Below are 21650 nucleotides of genomic sequence, written 5' to 3'. Positions count from 1 at the left end.
CCACCTGGACATCCTCTCGGTGCTGGTTCAATTTCCACAGAGTTTCTGCTGGAAACCGAATAGCCAGGGAGAGGAACACCAGTTTGTGTGCGTTGTTTTTAAGTTGGCCAAAAGCTCCAGGAAGATCCTCCGACTCCCAGGAAGCAGGACTGACCCAACCTGAGCCGCCTCAACAGAGTGCGGGACCCCAGAAGCAAGGAAAATCTCGATAGCTAGGAACCGCAGTATTGCTATTTGCGGTAGACGCGAGGAGCTGAAACACTGAACAGCCACTGAAATTGAAGTTCGCTGGTTGCAGGTTTTGACCGTCCTAGTGCAGTGCAGGAGTCCCCGACATCCTCCCTCTTGTCTGCACGGCAAAGGCCCAGGAACAGTGCGATCTGCAGAGCTGCAGACGAACAGGAGTAATCTGCTGCATCTTTTCTTCATTCTAAAGGTACTGAACAAAGTATTAAAAGAGAACTTACCTCTTGCTCTAGAGTTGCTTGCATCTTCTACTACTCACAGGTCTAACAGCTTGTGGCTCTACATTGATTCATCTTTTTCTTCAGACTTCTGAAAAATTGTGCAGACATTTCTACTTACCTTAAAAGTAGTGCTTGAGCCCATCTAGACTCTTGCCTATTGACTTTGGCTTAGCCTGTTTTAACTGGATGACTTATTGGGAGATCTGAAAGTATTTGCCTGCTTAAGAAATATTTGTGGTATCTTGTTTGCTCTAATAATCTTTTCCCTTGCTCTTAACTAAATCTGAATGCCAACACTAATACATTAATGTCAACAGCACCCTAGAAATTAGTCACCTGTGGGTGTAGGTCTCTGCTGTATGCCATCCCAAATGGGTATTTACTGATTCTGAACTGAAGAGAGTGTATCATTTTGAAGTATATTTGTGCGGTGTTTTACAGTGCTCCCTTCTGAAGAAGGCTTACATTAACTAACTGGTAAATACATTAATAATTGTTTTATCAAGAAACCCTGTGTGTAAGCGTTTGCTTCAATACTTGCCACTGTGATCCTCTGTTTAACTCCCCTACAGCTCACATTGACCCCTCTTGAGATAAGCCTGGCTACTCGTCCGCACTACCAACCTGTGTAGTACAGACTTGTACCAAAGGTCGAGTTACTACTGCCAGGAGGTCAGGGTTTTTTTAGTGCACTCTAAGGGTACTGCATTCAATCTTGCCTAACGAGGAGTCCCCCACACATCCTCCCTCTTGTCCCCATGGCTGAGGCCCAGGAACACCGGATTTGCAACACTGCAACCAGACAGAAGCCAGCTGGATCCTCTTCTTCTAACCTAAGGTACTGTGCTAAGAGGTACTTACCTCTTTGTCTGTAGCTTGCTTTTCCCAATGGAAATAAGCAGTTTTACTAGAGTTGATTGTAGCTCTAACATTTACAAGTGCAACAGCTTGTGGCCCAACAGTGATTTTCTTCAACAAACTCTCTAACTTTGTGCAATACTTTTTGCTATCTAAGAAGTGCCTCGGCTCCAGAGACTTTGCTCCAATTGACTTTGGCTGTCCTGGCTCCCTGCAGACTCTTCTAATCCATTGACTATGATTCTAACTGTCCATCATATGTGATACATTGGTTTTGAACTAATATTGCTGGGAAATACTTTCATCTAGACTTCATTGGAAGATTTGAAAGTGCTCACATGCTCTGAGAACCTGTTTAACCTTTTTTCCTTCCTCTAACCTTTCCTTTCTGCCAACCTTAGAATTTACCAAGTACAAAAGTGATATATAAATGCCAATACTGTCCTAGTTAGTGAAGTCACCTCAGGGTGTAGGAAGTGTGTATGAAGAATCTCCAAAGAGTATCTACTTGCTGGACTTGATTCTGACAAAATATTTTGAAGTATATTTTTATTGTTGCACATTGCCCTTTCTAGAGAGTGCTCATTTAAAGCGGACCGTTAAATAAATAATTATTTTACTAGAAAACCTTGAGTGTAAGTGTTATTTGGATACTTGTATTTGTGTATTTCGATGCTACAACTCTACAGCTCACATTTACCCCACCTGAGATTAGTCTGGCTGTTCAGTCACACTACCAACTTGTGTAGTACAGGCCTATACCAATAGGTAGGTTACCTAATACCACAAGGACGAGGCTGGTGTAGTCTCCCACAGGGTTAATACTCCTGTTCTGGCTTAACACTCCTCTGCAATCTCTCTCAGCATTTTACAGGAAGGGGCGTTTGGCTGTCCAATCAGGTCAGCCAGACCCATGTGGGAGCTGTTCCTATTCAGGCACTCTGGCAGGCAAAGTACAGGGGGATGGAAAACTCCTCCCCCACTTCCTGCCTGCCCAGCCACTCTGGAGCCTAGGCGGGGATACCCAAGCGTTCCCACCAAAGGCAAAACGCACACTCTGAACTTTCCCTACCAGAATGGTAGAAGGGGGGCTAACAAAGAAAAACCACGCTAGTAATGGTGAAAAAAGAAGGGAGGCTCCAAGTTAATACGTAGGTCCACCTATTGTGCACTACTGAGGCTATGTAAATAGCCTGCGGTACAGAAATTACGCAATAGTTGGTAGAACACGTCCAGTGCCACCAGCCATAACTAGGAGATTGTCTATGTGACTAGGGACCTGCTGATACTTGAAAGTGTATGTCTACTTAATTGTACCTACACTCCACGCTCCTGATCTTCTATATCTAATACTTAATGTTCAGCCTACGCTACCCAGAGAGAGTTTGGTTAGACCGAATGTGAAAACCCCTGGCGGCTCAGAACCTCACAAGAGTGGTGATTCTGAACATATTCACCCTTATAGATCTTTGAAAAAAGTAACCTCATAGGGTGCATTTTTAAATTAAGTGGTGATAATATCATTCATATGCTTTTTGGGAGAGGTCTTTATGTCAATTTGAAATTCTATTGGTTAAGAAGCTATGCACAACGGAAACAGCCTGCCACCCTGTGTGTAATTTTGTATAGGCCCGAAAATGGTGGTTTTGGTTGCAGAAAAAGTTGGTGTTTTTTTCATATTCTTGCCAACTATTCTTTGCACTAGAGACCAAGGTCTGCCTGCCGGTTGTGAAGCTCATATAGGATCAACTTTTTTGTTTTGTTTACTTCATTGTTTTTTTTCAGCTGTGTTAACAGACTGTTTACCTGTCTCTCACCAGTGTCTCAGACCAGGCAGTGCAAGAATGGCAGAAATTCCATTGCGATCTTAATGACCTGACCCAGTGGGTGACTGAGGCGGAGCAGTTGCTGGTTGACGCCTATGCTCCTGATGGCAGCCTGGATGTGGAAAGGGCTAGGACGCATCAGCAGGTTTGTTCCCTTTGTGGTTGTTCCCTTTGTGGTTGACCTCTGAAAAATGGGTTGCTGCTGATAGTACTATTCTCAAAACGGCTATAAACCACAGGTGGGGATTCACAAACTTCTTACTCCGTGGAGCACTGTCTGATATCTACAAAAAGAAATTCAGTTCCTAAAAGGTGGGAATCTACAAATTTAAAATATGAAATAGCCAAAAAAACATCTAAGGCAAAGGGATCTCAGTGTGATTAGGTTACAGGTGTTTGACCCAAGTTTGAATTGATGATTAGAACCCACTTAGGTTGTTTCACTTGTGTTGTTTTAAGGTTGGTTAATTGTTTTATGTGACATGATCATTTTTTATGTTTAATAATTGAATATGTAAGATTAATAAAATTTGTATTTTTGAGTATTATTGTATTATCTTCCAGATAGAATACCCATGTATGTTTGGCACCTTTTAGGAACTGAACTTCTTTTTGCTGCTGATAGTGACATATGTGCAATCTGCTAACGTTAAATGATACAAGTTTGTAAACCTTATTGATAATGATACAGGCACTTCAGTTGGCCTACAGGTCAGATATGTCATGTAAAAGATCTCTAGCTGACTGTACTGTAGACATCTCATTGCAGCAATGCCAGCCTGTCCCCTCTAGAGGTGTCCTCTGTGGTACAGGCAGAGTGATTGGATCATAGGAGATTTGTTTACCTTTATCTTTTTTTTAATCATTGGCTGTGCTTTTTGTTAGGAAGAATTCTCAGAAATGTGCTAATTTCCCTTACTTTTAGAGACCCTGAGCAACTTTGCAGGATTTTGAGGACTTGTTTTTTCTCCCCCTGGAGAAAGTGTGAGCCTTTTTTCCCACTCTCTCGTGTATTTTGATTGTTGTTACTCTTGTGTTCTTTGATTATGGAGTTTTAGATAACTCCCTAGGCATCATCTTTTTATTGTTGTCACAAAGCACCTTTAGTGTAGTGGCACAGGGTTGTCCTTTGGACTTCCCAAGGTTTAAATACCTTCTCTGGGATGAACTACTGTTCCCCAGAGAATGTAAAGTTAAATTGACTTTACTAGTCCTTTTAAATTCATAGACCCAGCACACACTAACTTCCTAGAGAGTGCTGGAGGGGTTACCTAGTACCCCCTATGTCTAAAAACTCTTGTAGCTGTCAAAAGCTACCCATTCCTATTGAAATGGCTGGTGGCAGTGGTTTTATAACAAACTACCATGATTTTTCTCGACCTTGACCGCGAACACCGGTAGCTAAAAATCAGGGCCGCCATGTTTTTCAATATTTCACCCAAGAACCCTCTGTAAAAAACAGATTCTGGTCATCTTTTTTGGCCGTTTCTTTGTGGAAAGGTCCTTCTGGTGTTTAACTCTGCGCGGCAAACCAGGTTTGGTCCCTTTGTTCGTGAGCCTTTGGCGGGCTTCAGGACTGAAGTCCGCCCATGCCGTTTGACTGTCTGGAGTGGACAGGAAGTGAGGGAGGTGCCCGAAACTCCCTGTGCTTGGTCTCCTAGGAGACCCATATGCACTCTGGCGTGATTGGCTGGCTGACTGTCCGGCAAGGACAGCCACCCTGCTGGGTGAGTGACAGCTAGGCTGGAATGAATCGGAGAAAACTGTTCAAAAGGCGAGTCTCCAGGACTGGAAGGCAGAGTCGACCACTGGAACGAAAGAACCGAAGACGAGCTGGAAAGGGACGGCTGCTGCAACCACTGACCGTTGGTTTGCCCAGTGAAGCCCTGCTGCAACTCCGAATTTCCAGATCTCCATTCGACAGAGAAGCTCCTTGAAGGACAGCTCCTTCCTTTCAGTTAGTGGGACCAATCAGCTCAGAAGACACCTGGATACCATTCTCAATGCTGGTTAAGGTTTAGCCAGGGAGAGGGAAACCAGTTTTAGTCTTAAAGCAACGGCTACTGAACCAAAGTGACTCCATTTTGTTTGCTCCGATGACGATCCCGTGCAGTGCAGGAGTCCCCCGACGTCCTCCCTCTTGTCCCCAAGACTGAGGCGCAGGAACAGAGAGATCTGTAGATGTAGCTGGGTAAAACCAGAACATAAATAAAATGAAACCATAATACCCCTCCACACCTAACAGAGGCTCTGACCATGTCCAGTCTGTATCTGGCCCACCACATACCTAGCCGATTTACTGCATTTATTATTGCTTTTCTATGGTTGTCAGGCACCCCAAAACCACCACTAACAGACCCCATCTATCAGAAAAAATTATTATTTTATGTTCCCTTACACCTGCCACCTAAAAACAAAATACCCCACCCCGGGTGCACACACACCTGCTTGATCTTCATTAAGCATCGGGGAGCAGTGCGAAGCCCAAAGGAAGGAAATACAATACCCAGCGATCATCCCTCCAGCCAAACTGAAGGAAGTCCTTTTGCACTTCTGTTAGGGAGATATATCAGCTTTATGCTTAATCCTCTCTCCTAGTGAGACCCCCAGCACTTTTTGCTGGGCTTCTGGACCTTTTTCTTTCTATGAATGAGGGGAGCCTTTTTCCCCTCATTCATTCGTATGTTCTCTAACTTTTAGGAACTCTGTTCTCTGTATGTTACCTTTCCTATGGAGTCTGCTTTCCTCCATATCTCTTTAAAGGTATCTGTGTTTAACTTTTGCAGCACATGGCGCCCTATGTTCAGTGTTGCTGGGAGCCTTTTGGGTTCTCCTTTGAGATTTTGTGACTATCCTTAAAAATTATTGTTCTTAAGGATAGAGGCATACTTTGTATCGTTCCTAAAAACTTTAACTCCTGAGAGAATAGCCCACACCACCCTATGTGGAGTGCTAAGGGGATACCTAGTAGCCCCCCCTCTCTCTGCTCCTGTGACTTTTTAGTCAGAGTCACAACCCTAAAGTTATGGCTGATGGCAGCGGACATGGTCTACCAACTATTCTGCAATGTTTTACTGCAGACTGTATTCCCAGTCTCGGTTATACACAATAGTCACCTATGTTCTAACATGGTGGTTCCTTTCTTTTTTCACCATTTCTCATGAGGTTGCCCTTTGTTAGTCCTTCTACTATTCTGGGAGGGGGAGGTCTGAATGTGTGTTTTGCCTTTGGAATGAACCCTTGAATTCTGAGGAGGATGGCTCCTTCCCTTCTGCTGGTGGGACCAACCAGCCCCAGGACGAACTACAAATCGAGCCATCTCCCGAGGTGCTGTGACCTTCCGGGGCTGCAAACCGTGAATACCAGTACACCTCCGAGCCCTTTGCAGTGCAACGTCTTGACGAAGACGAATCTTCCCAGACCTTTGGTGAGCTCCAGAGGAACTATCCCACTCCAAGTCCACTCATCAGAGCCAGGAATGCAGAATTGAGGAAGATCAACCGGGCGATAACCGTCCTTTATTGGAGCTGATATAAAGGTACCAAAGCTGTAGACTGAGGTGGGAGACAAAAGAAATCCTTGCTGACGGTCCTCTCTCGTGACTGCTGCCATGACATCCCATTCAGAGTCCTTCCATTCATCACCAGACCGGGGAATCGGGAGACCGGGTCTGTCGCTGCTGCACAGGAGAGTATCCAGCTGCGTTTTCATCATCCACCCTGAGGTATTGTGGGGCTAACGGTAGAACTTAGCTAAAGCCGAGTAGTCGCTCCAGTGTGACTGGAGTGCATGAAAAGGTGTTTAGGTGTCCACCCATACCTCTGGGCTAGGCTTCACAGCTTGTGTCCTATTAGGGAGTCCTTTACAGTGTCCCTATAACTTGTGTTATCTGTTATCTTGCTAAGCACTTTTATTTAACTGACTAAACTATATATGATATGATATTTTATTTATATCGCGCTCGTACACAAGTGTTTCAGAGCGTGGCAAGGGAGGGGAACAGGGCAGAACAAAAACAGCGAAAGGGGGTAGAGGTGGAAAGTGCGAAGCAGAGGAGAAACGGATAGATAAATAATAATAAATGAAATAAATAAATAAAGGCAATACACAGTGATAGTGCAAGCCGGCAAGTACTGGGTTTAGCGGACAGTGTCTGTCTGATATGTGCAGAAGAAAAGGGGGTGGAGGACTGTATGGGTACTGCAAAGGGTGGATACAGGACTGCAAGGGGTGGCCCGGAGGCAGTGCAGGGGGGTTGGCAGGGTGAGCAGGTACCTGGGCCCGAAGGACAGAGGGTGGCCAGGTGCACAGTGCCGAGAGAGAAACAGATCAGCAGGGGAGAAGGGGGGCAAAGGCAGAAGCAAAGAGGAAGGTCTTGAGGTGCTTCCGTAACTGTAGATGGCTCTCCTCAAATTTCAGAGTGGCAGGAAGGCTGTTCCAAAGGGAGGCCCCAGCCAAAGATCGAGATCTACCCCTAGCTTGTTTCTTTGAAAAACAATTGACCCTCAGGGAGTTAGAGGAGCAAGAGCTCAAGAAGGGAGGTATTTACAGAGGGATAGTTGAAGGTATTTTGGACCCAGGCCCTAGAAAGCTGTGTGGACAATGCAGAAGGTTTTTAATTTAATCCTTGCATCCACTGGAGCTAATGAAGGGATTTCAGAGCTGGAGAGATACGATCCCAGGGCTTGAGGCCAAGGACAAGCCTTGCAGTCCTGTTCTGGATTAGTTGTAAAAGGCGGACAGTGAAGGCAGGTAGATTAATAAAGAGGCTGTTACAGTAGTCCAACCTAGAGAGAACCAGAGCTTGGGAGACAGTGAGCTTCGTCGAGAAGGAGAGGAAAGGCAGAGTACCTCTGAGGAGGTGCAGTAGGAAGTTTGACTTTTTAGAGACGTCCGAGATGTGGGCGGAGAAGGAAAGTGTGGAGTCAAAGATGACTCTGAGGTTTTTAGACTCGCAGCTAGGGGTAAGAGGAGGGCCAATGGAGGCCGGCCAGAGAGTGACTGGAAAGGATGGTGAAGGTGTACCGATGAGGAGGATCTCCGTCTTGTTGGCATTTAGACAAAGATCGTTGACTGCACACCAATCTTGAATGGCAGTTAGGCAATCAGAGATGCGAGAAGGAGAGGAGGTGGCCGGGGGCAGCCTAAAAATTTGTTGTCAGCCTAGCACTGGAAATTTGAGCAGAAAATGGCAATGCAGTGGGTGGGAGTTTCCAAGTATTGGTTGAAAAGCCAGGGTGAAAAGTTAGACCCCTGGGGAACACCACAGGTAGAGCGGGAGATAGATGATAGGATGGACCCAGGTTGGACCTGGGAGGGTCGATCAGAGAGGAAAGACGTCAGCCAGGCCAGAGCCTGATCGGTGATACCCAGGTTATCGCGGAGACTGTTGAGCAGGGTGATATGGTTGACTGTGTCAAAGGCAGAGGAGAGATAGAGTAGTATGATGACAGAGGGAATGTTGGAGTCAAGGTTGGAGAGCAGATCTTCACAGATGTTCAGAAGCGCAGTTTCTGTGCTTCTGGCAGAAACTATCAAGTTCATTGCTGCTAAAGTGTGCATAACCCTAATTTTCCTTCCCACAGACTTTGCTAATGTGATTTTACTGAATGAATGCAATTACCATTTATCTGTAACCAACGCTAGTGTGTGGCACTACTAGTAATGGGGTAGAACTGTCATTAGTGTACTTCTCTGTAACAATTGTTACCGCAGGCAACTACATTGGAGCAATCACCTATGAAAAGTATTATGTGTGCTGGTTAGTTGAAATAAGTATTTACCTACCTGCCTTGTGTATATCGTAATAAAGGTATATTTTTAATATAACTTTCAGTTTGTAAGAGCTTCTTTGGACTATTGTATTTTCTGGGTTCAGTGTACTTACCTACAACTCACATTCTCCTCATAAGATAAGCCTGGCTGCTCTGCCATTCTACCAATCTGTTGGGTAGTACAGACTTATACTAAGAGTTGGGGACCTGCATACCAAGGGATAGTTTTATAGAAACTTAACTCCAAGTGGACGTTGGGAAAAGTCCCCTTACAGCTTCCCCGGAGGCTTAGGGCCATAGCTCCTGTTCTTTGCTGTGTAATTGTCTATTAGCTTCAGGAGGTTCCATGTGTTAATATCCCTGCCAAAATATCGCCATATTTTTGCTGCAATATAAGCCATGGAACCTGCGGGGGACACCCCCGCAACTCCCATAATTTGTTTAATGGACAGGGGAACACCCCCACAACCCCCGGTCCCAATAACCCCATAAATTATCCCCACTAATAATATCGCCTATGGCCTTACCCCATGACCATATATATGGCGATATTATTGGTGGGGATAATATTACCCGATACCCTTCAGGAAGGTTTCTGTGGCTCTGCCAAAGCGTCCCCTGCCTGATCTTTCCAGCCTGTGGAGGAGAAGGGAAGACATTTGCAAATGCTTCCTCTTTCGTGCCTAATGTCTTCCCACCTCTTCCCTATACCCCCTTTGAAAGTCACCTCCCATGGTCCTTGGGTATGCTCTTGAAATCATGTTTCAATGCTCCTTCTGCTTTTCTTAACCCTGGATAGTCCCTGGGGGCCATTAACCCAGGCCTCCATGAACCTACCCTTCTCAAAGTGCCATCACAGAGCTTCTGAGGACCCCTGAAAGGCTACCTCAGACTCCTGGCTCTCCTCGAAGACTCCTGACTGCTCCCTTCACTTAAGCTGGAGGGGTCAGTGTGGACCTATTGCAGGACTGGTTTACTGCCAATGCTAATGAGCCACATGGCCGGTCTGTTTATAATACAGAAGACTGAACATCTATCCTGTGAGTGATTTTACTCATTTTTTCTTTACTCAAACAGAAGCAACAGTGGGGCACATTTCTGCCAATACAGTGCCCCTTGACTGACCAGTTAGCTTGTGATCAGTTTGTTTTCTTCACTCCCTTAGTGGTGGTGGAAGAATGTTTTTGTCAGTGCAATGCTTTCTGACGCTACATCAGAGAGCGATAAAAACTCTTCACTTTCCCTGCATTTCAGTTAATGAGCCACCACCCCGTTTTCTTGGGGATTGCAACAGTTTGCACGCAGTACTCCAATGGTCTTGCCTTGCACGGTTAAGCACTCTTGCAGCATCTGCCAAAGGGGGACCTCTGACGTGGATGGCACCCTTCACACTCCTGCCACCAGTGGATCCCAAAGTGGTCTGTGGTGTATGAAAGTAACCTGCAAACCTAAAGGATTGATAACAAAGTAATGAAAATGCTGAAGGCACCGCGCTAGCCACTCACAGAGAAGATGGCATCTGCCTGTCATCCTGTGGATTGAAAGAATAAAACAACCAGCATTAGACCAAAAGGAAATGGGAGTCCCTCAGGGTCCACGCTGCATTTAAAAGTAATGCCCCTCACTAAATCGTCTTAAAAATCATTGAGCAATACAGATAAACCCCAAATTAGCAGGACTGCAACACAATGACTTCTCCAGCATTGGATCTTCCATGGATTCACATGCTTTGAATATCCTCCGTCGTCAGGCTGGGAATCCTCGGTTAGCCACTTATTACTGTATAATATAAAGACAAAACAGCTGTGTTTTGCAGTACATCCCTGTCCTTTTGGGTGCGTTTGGCCCCAGCAAATGGGATGTTGAGTATTTGTAGCCTTTAGACCTTGGGTGGACGGAGGACGCATGTGAATCCATGAAAGATGCCAATGCTGGAGAACAGGAGTTACAGGTAAGTAACTTACTCCTTCACCAGAATTGGATCTTTCATGGATTCACATGCTTTGAATAGAATACATAGCAGTTGTCATAATATGTCGGTGGTGTTAAGGTGACAGGCCTACCTTACTGGAATTAGCACTGCAGGATGGCCCTTTCCGACTCTGGATTCCGCTGCCTCCTGTCCCTTGCAAATGCGAGCGGCATTGCCCAGGTAGCAGCCCTGCATATGTCGGTTATTGGAACTTCTGCCCAGATGGCCGCCGATGCTCCAGTTGCTCTGGTGGAATGGGCATGTGCCGATGTAGTCTGAGGCTTTTTAGCTTCCACATGGCATCTTGCGATTGCTGATGTGACCCATCTGGATATCCCCTGTTTAGAGATGCCTTTGCCCTTGATTGATTGGCCATATGCCACAAATAGCTGATAAGTCATTCTGAACGAATTCGTTCTATGCAACTAAAACTTTAGGGACCTGTTGAGGTCTAAGGAGTGTAGAGCTACCTCTGCTTGCGACAATGGTGTTGGGAAGAAAGCCGGTAGAACAATCGTGAACTGTATGTGGAAGTCTGTGGAAACCGTAAGGGTGAAGTGTAGGTTTGTCCTTAGTATCACTTTGTCCCTGGCAAACCAGAGAGATGGTTCCTTGACTGTGAGCACTTACATTTATGAAATCCTTCTGAATGAGTGACTGCTACCAGACACACCACCTTCCAGGTGACATATTTAATGTGCATTTTTTTTCATTTGTTTTTGGTTAAAATAAACCTTTAGAAAATCAAAAATGGATTACATGGAGATAAACATATAAAATCATTCACATTCACATAAAATGTATCGGATGAAAAAGTTTGAACTAATTGATCAAAAGGTAAAATTAATTTGATTTTCTACATAAAATACCCATACATTGAGCTTGATATGGCTTCCAATTACAAGCTCACGTCATATTTACTAAAGTAAATTTTTAACTTAATAATGCATAAAGTTCATTGCGTTACATATGCATATCGGATCGGTCTCTTCATTTCATCACTTGAATTTCACAGCTAATTATAAAGATGTTACTAAATTGGCTTCAATAATTTTAGTAGTTCTACTAAAGCAAAAGTTAATGGATTATAATTTCCAACCATCCTCCTTTCACATAAAAATTCCACGACGGTCATCAAAGTTTGCAGTAAGACATTTTATCAATAATTTGTCCGAGGTACTCTGAATTGAGGACATTCTAATATCAATTGCTTAATTGTTTCACTGGGTTCAAAACACATAGCGAATCTACAATTCACCTGCTGTGCGCTTCTTTCAACTCCTTCCCAAAGCCTGCATCGTTCACATGTTCAAAATTGATTCAATTTGAAATTCATAAAATACATCTGCGTATACATGCAAGGAAATATCCTTATATACATGCAACACAGAGATCATTTGAGGAAATTTAGCATATTCGGTATAGGTGCGATAATCCTTGACCTGTTCCAGGATGCAAATCCAATCCCTCTCAAACTGTTTTTTTTTTTTTCACCAAGGCTGGTCTCAGACAAAGATCACTGCTGGTAACAGATCTTCTAACACACCTTGCATGCGTCTATCAAGGTGGTCGGTCAAAATCTCGAAAAAAAAATCTCGACTAACAATAAGGTCGAAAAAAAAAAGACCGAAAAAAAAGTCGAATTTCTCTTTTTTTAAATTATATATTTATTTTGGGGTCCGGGATTAAAAAAAATGCTAAAAAAAAAAAATAATAAAGGGGGGTTGGGGGGAACCCCCCCCAATTTCGAATAAAAAACTTCATTAAAAAAAATGCGACTTTTTTTTCGGCCTTTTTTTTTAGATTTTTTTTTTAGAGATTTTTTTTTTCGGTCTTATGACCATAAACCGTCTATCAAATAGGTTGAGAGAGTCCACACTTTTAGAATGGATAACTTCTTGCTATTCTTGATAAAGGGAGTTTGCCGGATTCAGAATGTTTGCATAGTTCCCCAAAGAGCGCCATAACGCCCTACATGACCGAGACCAAATACATCTGCGTATACATGCAAGGAAATATCCTTATATACATGCAACACAGAGATCATTTGAGGAAATTTAGCATATTCGGTATAGGTGCGATAATCCTTGACCTGTTCCAGGATGCAAATCCAATCCCTCTCAAACTGTTTTTTTTTTTTCACCAAGGCTGGTCTCAGACAAAGATCACTGCTGGTAACAGATCTTCTAACACACCTTGCATGCGTCTATCAAGGTGGTCGGTCAAAATCTCGAAAAAAAAATCTCGACTAACAATAAGGTCGAAAAAAAAAAGACCGAAAAAAAAGTCGAATTTCTCTTTTTTTAAATTATATATTTATTTTGGGGTCCGGGATTAAAAAAAATGCTAAAAAAAAAAAATAATAAAGGGGGGTTGGGGGGAACCCCCCCCAATTTCGAATAAAAAACTTCATTAAAAAAAATGCGACTTTTTTTCGGCCTTTTTTTTTAGATTTTTTTTTTAGAGATTTTTTTTTTCGGTCTTATGACCATAAACCGTCTATCAAATAGGTTGAGAGAGTCCACACTTTTAGAATGGATAACTTCTTGCTATTCTTGATAAAGGGAGTTTGCCGGATTCAGAATGTTTGCATAGTTCCCCAAAGAGCGCCATAACGCCCTACATGACCGAGACCATGCCTAGCTCATGGCAGACTACACAATTGGGAATTGAAAGTGCTAAGTGTAAGGCACCTTTTAACAAACACCCCTGTAAGGTGTCAAGTGGTTTACTTAGATCAAACAGACACATGTCCAGAGAATAGAGAATCACAGCTTCAACTTTCATTAATAGGAACTCGCACAATGAAATCAAAGAAAATTGGCAGTATTTAGCAAAAATCAACTTAGACTGACTTATTAGAGGTCGAGCTTTCTGATTTAATCTATCTGTCCATAATTTAACAGAGGAATTATTACTCATGTAATAACCAAGGTAAATAACTTCTGACATTTGAGGTATTGCCACACCCCGCCCCAATCTTCCATTTATAGCTCTTCAACTTCCTTCCTGCATTGAATACAATTATATTAGTCTTGGTTGCATTAGGCGAGAGATTCTGGGCATGGGCATATATCTCAAATGTTTGGAGCTTCGTGTTGGGACCCGCTGGAGTAGAATCTAGCAAAATAATATCATCAGCGAATGCAATCCAATGCGTTCGCAAACCACCCATTCTCACCACATTCATTCCCATTCCTTTCCATTGCTGATCAAGGTCACATAGGTAGAGATAGTGTTGCTGTCATATTGAAACCTTGTTTCAAGCCCATATATGTCCTTATGGGCTCAGTAAGTGCACCGTCCTTAGTGACACTGACTTTATAAGCTGTGTAATTATGGAGCATAGCAATCCAGAAGATCAGGACCGGATGGATGCCCAATACCTTCATCTTAGCCCATAGCAGATTTCTCACAACTGTATTGAATGCTGAAGACATATCTATACTGGCTACATAGACTGGACAAGCTCCCTTTTTTTGTTCCAGCTTATGTGCCATTATGGTTGCATTCAGCACTGTGCTCATATCCCTTCTGAATCCTATTTGGAATTTGGACAGGATGTTATGCTGTGCAATGTGCTTCTCCAAATCATATAAAATTAGAATAGAGAAACTTTTTGCAACAGTATCTATCAGGTTGATAGTTGTTCGGATCTCCTTTTTCTTTATAAACTGGTACCATTATTGATGTTCCCCACTTCTCCGGAATGTTACAAGTCTGGAATGTTATATTGTATTTATTTTTAAGAATCTCTGCCTTTAATGTTTGCATGCAGTACCCTCTGGAACCACTACACACAACTATGACTACAGGTGTAAGCAAAACCAACCTTTGGTATAAGCTTGTACGGCACAGTTTTTGGTAGCGAGCTGAGCAGCCAGGCTTATCGCAAGAGGGAATGTGAGCTTCTAAGGGGGTTACATAAAGGTCTACAATGACAAGTATTCAGATAGACACTTATACTCAAGGTTTCTTGGTAAATTAATTTATTACACAATCATTTATAAAGCATTCACTAAATGAGGCAACCAATATCACACAAACATTATACTACAATACTGATTACTAAGCAGTTGAGCTCCCTTGAAGTAGGAGCAAAATAGCATTGAATTAGGAGCAAAAAGGCATAAGTTAATAAAACGAATATTACTCTAAAACAGTGCAAATAGTTAGAGTTCACCAGAGGAGTTGATTCGATGCAATAGGTAGGCCAAAGTCAATGGGCTAGTGTCTTGTAAAAGTAAAAACGGTCCTGGCATTTAAAACGGAAAAGTCTTTGCCACGGTTCTTAGAAGTAGTTCACGGAAGAAAGGTTCATATGTCGGGTCACAAGCTGAGTAGGCCTGCAAGTTGCCAAAAATCCACAAACTTTCGCGATGAGAGGTACGTTTTCTCGGTCGGGTTTTCACAGTACCTTATATTGAAGAAAAAGATGCATCTGAAGACTTCTGTTCCTGGCAGTTCATGCAGATCTCACTGTTCCTGAACCTTAGTCGTGGGGCCAAGAGGGAGGATGTCGGGGGACTCCTGCATGGCACGGGTACTGGTCACAAAGCTGGCAAATTGGCAAATCTTCGATTCCGGTTGCTGTGATTCAAGCAAGCACACAAGCTGGTGTCCTTCCCCCTGGTTAATCCTAACCAGCTCTGAGAATGGTATTCAGGTGGCTTACGAGTTGATTGGTCCCACCAACTCAAAGGAAGAAGTCCTTGCATGGGCTTCTCTGTCGATATGAATTTGGAGTTTCAGTACAGCAGCAGGGCTTCACCGGTAAACCAACATGCCAGGAGTTGCGGCAGGCGTCCTCTTAAAGTTCTTCTTTGGTTCCTTCGTCCAGTGGTTGCCTCCGCCTTCCAAGCCAAAAGACTCGCCTTTTATTCAGTTCTCTCCCATTCATTACAGCCTAGCTGTCAATCGCCCAACAGGGTGGCTGTCCTTGCCGGACAGTCAGTCGGCCAATCACTACAGAGTGCATTTGGGTCTCCTAGGAGACTAAGCACAAGGAGTTTCAGGCACCTCCCTCACTTCCTGCCTACCCCAGACACCCTGGAACCAGAGGCTGGCTTCACTCGTGAATCCCACCAAAGGCAAAGCGAACAATGGGACCAACCATGGTTTGGCATGCAGAGTAAATCTCAAGAAGGACCTTTCCACAAAGAAATGGCGAAAAGAAACCAGGGCCATTTTGACAAAAATGGCACCCTTGGTTGCTTTACTGTAGCTACGAACGCAGCCCACGGTAAATGCACACCACGGTAGTTAAAACAAGACCAATGCCACCAGCCATTTAATGAGGAAAGGGTAACATACACATTTTACATGAGAGGCTAGACAAAGGGGATACTAGGTAACCCCTCCAGCACTCTATTGTAAGATAGTGTGGGCTGGGTCTAGAAAGTTAAAATTGTAAGTAAAGTCAATTTCACTTCACTGCTCTGGGAAACAGTAGTTTATCCCAGATAAGGTATTTAAACCTTGGGGAAATCGGACAGACTTCCCTGTGCCACTGCACTGAAGGTGCTGTGTGACACAATGTAAAAGATGATGCCTATGGAGTTTGTCAGGCTCTATGACCAAAAGAAACACAAAGCTCAGAAATCACATTAAAATACATGAGAGAGTGGGGGAAAAGGGTCTCACTCTCTCCAAGTTAATAAAATCACGTCCTCAAAATCCAGCAAAGTTGCTGGGGTGTCTCTAAGGTGGAGGGAATTAGCACATTTCTGAGAATTCACCCTAACAAGGGTGCTCCTGGCTCCATATATATTGCACCCAATGTTGGGGCTGGAATCCTGGGTACTCATTGGAGTCTGGTGGAGTGGATGCAGTGCAGCATGGTGCCACGGGGTGGCCGTACACGCTTCCGAAGATCACTGATAAATCTATATCTAAGGTGAAGAAATTGTGGGTGCAATGGTCTATTCCACTAGAACATAACCAAGAGGCTAGTAAGTTGTTCTACTGTTTGCATGTGATATCATGGATTCTGAATCTGTGACCATCAAATGCTTACTAAAATGTACATTAATATGTGATGCTTCAGGGAAAGTGTCATGTCTGTGTGCTTCTTATTTTAGCTGATTTACAATATAGTCTTTATCATAATTCTGTGATGCATGGATGCATTTAGTTCCACAAATTAAACTTTTAAAAAGCAAGCATTATTGCTACTAATGCCTACATGTCTTTTTTTCTGTGTAACCAGGAGCTGGAAGAAGGAGTGAGCAGCCACAAGCAGTGCTTTTCTACCCTCAGCCGGACTGGAGAAGGAATCTTACAGAAGCTCTCAAGCACTGATGGAAGCTTCATACAGGAGAAGTTAGCTGGGTTAAACAAGCGCTGGAAGTCCATCAATGCCGATGTTGCAGATAGACAGCAAAGGTGACATTAATAGCACTGCCTCAGGATGGACCAAATGATTTTAGGCAGTCCTATTGATAAATTCAAGTGAATGTTCCATCTTGTTTGAACCAGCCGTAATCATAGAAGATTGTGAAGTGGATGCTCCTGTCTTCTTGCTACCTTCACTAACCCCTACAGCTTAAAATTGATTATCGGCATTGGAGAGTGTTGGAGCATGGAAATTACAGTATTAGGTTTTTGAACTCATTGCAATTGATCTTCTCATTATTGCTAGCCATAAATTAATTCCCTATGTTCCTAGATTAGCTGTAACCTCGTCTTACAATGAACTAGTTCTCCAGTCAGTGAGCTTGGCATTGTATTTGTAACATGCCTGTTGAAAGAGGAGCACAGTGGAAAGATACTTGTAAAGTAGTGTTGTGATGCTTGTGCCAGGAGGTGCCATCATTTGAACATGCAAGCCTTCAAATATTGCCATGTTAGATTATCTACAAACAGCTGATTTGGAAAATTTGGCAAATGTGTTATGTTTGATTTCCTTGTGCCACAAAGAGGGATATATCACATTTTCTAGCTCTCAGTTTGGGTCAAATTTGTTGATGTCATTAGATAGATCCTCAGAGTCATTAATTAGTGTTGCACCGGTAGTGGCAAAAATATGGGACATGTAACACATGTTCAATACATTTATCGGCTAACATGCCATGCCAAAGTTGTTGCAGCCAAGCCACTAGAAAAGTGTTCATTGATGCACCAGACCTGCATGATCCATTGCATTTCAATGTCGATTCCTGTAACTATGTCTGTAGCTGTCTCGATAAAATAATTGTTCTACGATGATAGGGCAAGCAATTTGCTGCCCCCACCTCTTCTGTGATCCCCAGCGTACACAGTTAAAACAGTTTTGTACCTGCTCATGTTGCAACCCCGTAAATGGCCACCCCCAAAAGAACGTGCAAACATCTATGTTGGAAGTGGTCTTTGTACTGTCACACATTGGTCTGGTTGCACAGTGCGTGCTGGCTGTGCAATAGGGTGGTGGTTATATATCTGGCCATACTTGTGATTCGCATTCTTGTATTTTCACTAGGCTGAAAGGAGAAAGCCCCCAATTGGTCGAGTACAAGAAGCAGCTTGATGAATTTAGCAGCTGGTTAGAGAAGGCAGAACATGCTACAAGATCCGGACCCTCCTATGATGATGGACAGCTTGCAGAGTTGAAGGTAAGCATTAACTAGAGTACCCTTTTTCAGGGGCAAGCCATAACCTTGTAGAGTTTTTGTTTTTTAATTAGGCCACTTCACACACATACGCAAGAAACCTTTTTGCTTAGCTGATCATTTAAAGGTACTTCATTTCCCACTTCATTGGTTGACCAGTCTTTAAAGTTTGGAAGGAAGTCTGTATGGGTCCGATATATACATGTCCTTTCTAAAGAGAATCCACATTGTCAAGTATCAGATGATGGAACTCATACTTTTTCACAAATTAGGATAAAGAATCTGGCCGTACCCTCACTTTAAATAAGAATTTATAATGGATGTTTGTATTCCAAGCTCACAAAAATGATTAAGTTAACACAAGCCAGTGGACCTTCTAAGTTGCAGTGATCCAGCAAAGCCTTAACCAGTGCTACAGGAAAACATGGGAGAGAAAACAAAACAAATCTACTTGACAGTGTGCGTCTAAGCACACTGGAAAAATTTACTAGTGTCGAATGTCTGTATGTTTCTGCTGAATACCTAGAGGAATTGGGGGTAGGGATTGTTAGGACAGTTTTATAAAGTCCACTCAAGGGGCTTTATTAAACTATACCTTAGGCAATACAGTAAACTCCAACTCTTAGTATAAACCTGTACTTCTTATTTAGGTAGCATGGACAGAGCAGTCAGGCTTATCCTAAGAGGGAGAGAGGGCTGTACAAAGAACTTGTAGCATACATATGGTCCACAGAAACACTGATATGCTTGATGTAATGTACAAATAGAGGTTTATTTTATATGCACAGGCAAAGAGAATTCTTCAGAAAGTTAAGTGCTATTATAAATCATAAACGCAATCTAAAAACCAACACAATGGAATGACCCAAAGCTATTCAAGGCAGGCAGGCTCAATGGGTAGTACACTGTGCGACTTATTCAGTTTCTTTTAATAATATAGTTACACCAACATTACTTTTCAGAATAGTGGAACATAATTCTAAGGTAAGCAAGAACTTATCAATTACTTTGCAGAAGGGCAGTATGCACTTCAAGGATAAGTAAGAATGTGGTATTCACATTTAGAATGGCAGTAACCTATTCAAGGTGAGTAAAACCCTATTGGTAGGCAATCCTTACACTTATTCTATTTCAGGAATATGAAGGCACAACAATGGAGCAAAGTAAAAGCAGAGGTCTAGCTCAGGGGACATCCCCACGCTCAAATAATAGAGTAATCCAGGAATGTGACAAAATTACTGCTTTAATAATGACATTTCAGAAAAAGCAGGGATGTGCACGGACGACTCAAGATTTCCAGTGCTCTCAACTCATTACAGGCTTATCATGGACTTTTATTACACAGTGACAGATGTGTATTCTATATGGGATGGATGATCTGTCTAATTGGTCCTGCCATATTGGGTTGCTCTGCAACCCACCTACAAGATGTTGCAACTACAGATATGGCAGGTTAGTATGCTGTGATTGGGTTATGTAACAAAGTGTGAGCTTAGGGTGGAAGATGAATAGTGATTGGACAGTGTGGGCTTTCTCAGCCTTGATGCTCTGTAAAGTTAGGTGGTGGGGAGAAGGACCCTCGTTTTTCTGAAGTCCAACTAAGGGCTTAGTAAAACCATTCAACTGAGACAGTACAAGACTCCACTCTTAGTATAAGGCTGTACCACCTTGGTTCAAGGTAGAGTAGACGGAGCAGCCAGGCTTATTTTAGCAGGGAGAGAGGGCTGTATAATCAGTACAAAGAAATTGTAATACACATGGTCCAAAGAAATACTGAAACACTATGTATTGTAAAAAGGAAATGGCTATTTTAACACAAGTAGGCACAGATAAATCTTGGGGGTAATTAGTACTGTCACAGATCATATAAACACATTATAAAAAAAACACAACACAATGCTTGAAGGTACACAGGCATACAACCTAATTTTGAACACCTAACAGCAGCTCTAGGGCAGTCAAACCAATACTTACTTTGCCGATTACTTTCAGTAATATAAGGGTAGTAGACCCTGGCAGTTGTACCGTGACACTGAGCAAGACATCACGTAGTAAATTAACTGGACAATTTACTTTTTGTGAATAGTGGAACACTTATTCTAGGAACAGTAAAACACCTGTAACTCTGATTCAGAATACCAGTTATTCTATGGGAGTTGGACCTTGGGGTGTAATATTCCATTACAGTTGCTTTTCAGTTTACAGACTAAAGGAAGCAATAACTCTAACCTATTTTAGGATAACACAGTTATACTCAAGGTAAGTAAAACCTGTACACTTTTTACAGGAGCTACCAGCAACTTAAAGGCAGGTATAAACCTAAGACTGTTTTGGTGTATGTCTAAAACAGACCAGGGAAAGCAAAACCCAGTGTTGGACTTTTTGAATGACTCAGTTATTCTAAGCTTGTAAAACCTAATGCAGACATATTCTGGACAGGCTAACAGCAAGTCAGGGGAAGCAAGACCAAGTTGGGGACACTCACACATTCATCCTAACTGGAATAGTGAAGTGAAACCAACAACATTTCTTTTGGGAAGAGGCACAACAAACATCACAGGCGATTATTATAACCTTGCATCTACTTTCTGGTACAATACTTTTCTGAATGGCAAAACATTTTTTTATGTAAGTAATCACTTGTGTTACTGTTCACTCTGAGTTGCAGTTACCAACCAACTTCTTTTGCAAGTAAGTAACTTTTAAACATATATTCTCTTTTCTAGGCAGGTCTCAGGATAGGTTCTTAAGTAGCAAAAATCAGAGTTCCTAAGGAAGACTGTTAGAACAAGTAAGTACTTTACTTTAGGGTTAGTTGAAGATACCCTAGGAGTCATCAAGAAGTGGGCCTGGGTGAACTGGACGGGAGGCCTCCCAATCACAGAACACACCCCAAAACTGCACAGGAATCACAAGAGAGCCTTAAGGTAAGTAAATACCCAAGCAAGCACAGTACCACAGCTAAAATCCTGCTTGTTGAATTCCTTCATTAAGAAGACAAGAAGGCACGACACTGGAAGGACTTTTGGAGCAAGGATCACAGGGAAGGCTCTAGTTCAAGGTTTTCCTCGCTGCTGGATGCTGCTCTTTGGATTTGGTGCTTTTTTCAGGAGCTCAGAAGACGACCGAATATCGCGGGTCGGATTCTTGTTGTTTGCAAGGTCCAG

At 42.9% G+C, this 21650-nt stretch overlaps 1 protein-coding gene across 5 annotated transcripts in view; it reads left to right on the top strand.

The window, feature by feature from the left end:
• Positions 1 to 21650, top strand: part of UTRN (utrophin) — a 2010688-nt gene that overhangs the window by 926865 nt on the left and 1062173 nt on the right. For all 5 annotated transcript variants that reach the window (XM_069606729.1, XM_069606726.1, XM_069606725.1 and 2 more), the window contains 3 exons: positions 3146 to 3296; positions 17106 to 17281; positions 18354 to 18486. In XM_069606729.1, the coding sequence (XP_069462830.1) occupies positions 3146 to 3296; positions 17106 to 17281; positions 18354 to 18486 (460 nt within the window). The remainder of the gene's footprint in view (positions 1 to 3145; positions 3297 to 17105; positions 17282 to 18353; positions 18487 to 21650) is intronic.

Source organism: Ambystoma mexicanum, chromosome 4p (assembly GCF_040938575.1).
Source record: "Ambystoma mexicanum isolate Mex_15411 chromosome 4p, UKY_AmexF1_1, whole genome shotgun sequence".
NCBI lineage: Eukaryota > Metazoa > Chordata > Amphibia > Caudata > Ambystomatidae > Ambystoma > Ambystoma mexicanum.
Note: the sequence above shows the minus strand (reverse complement) of the source record. Positions and strands in the feature narration are given on the sequence as shown.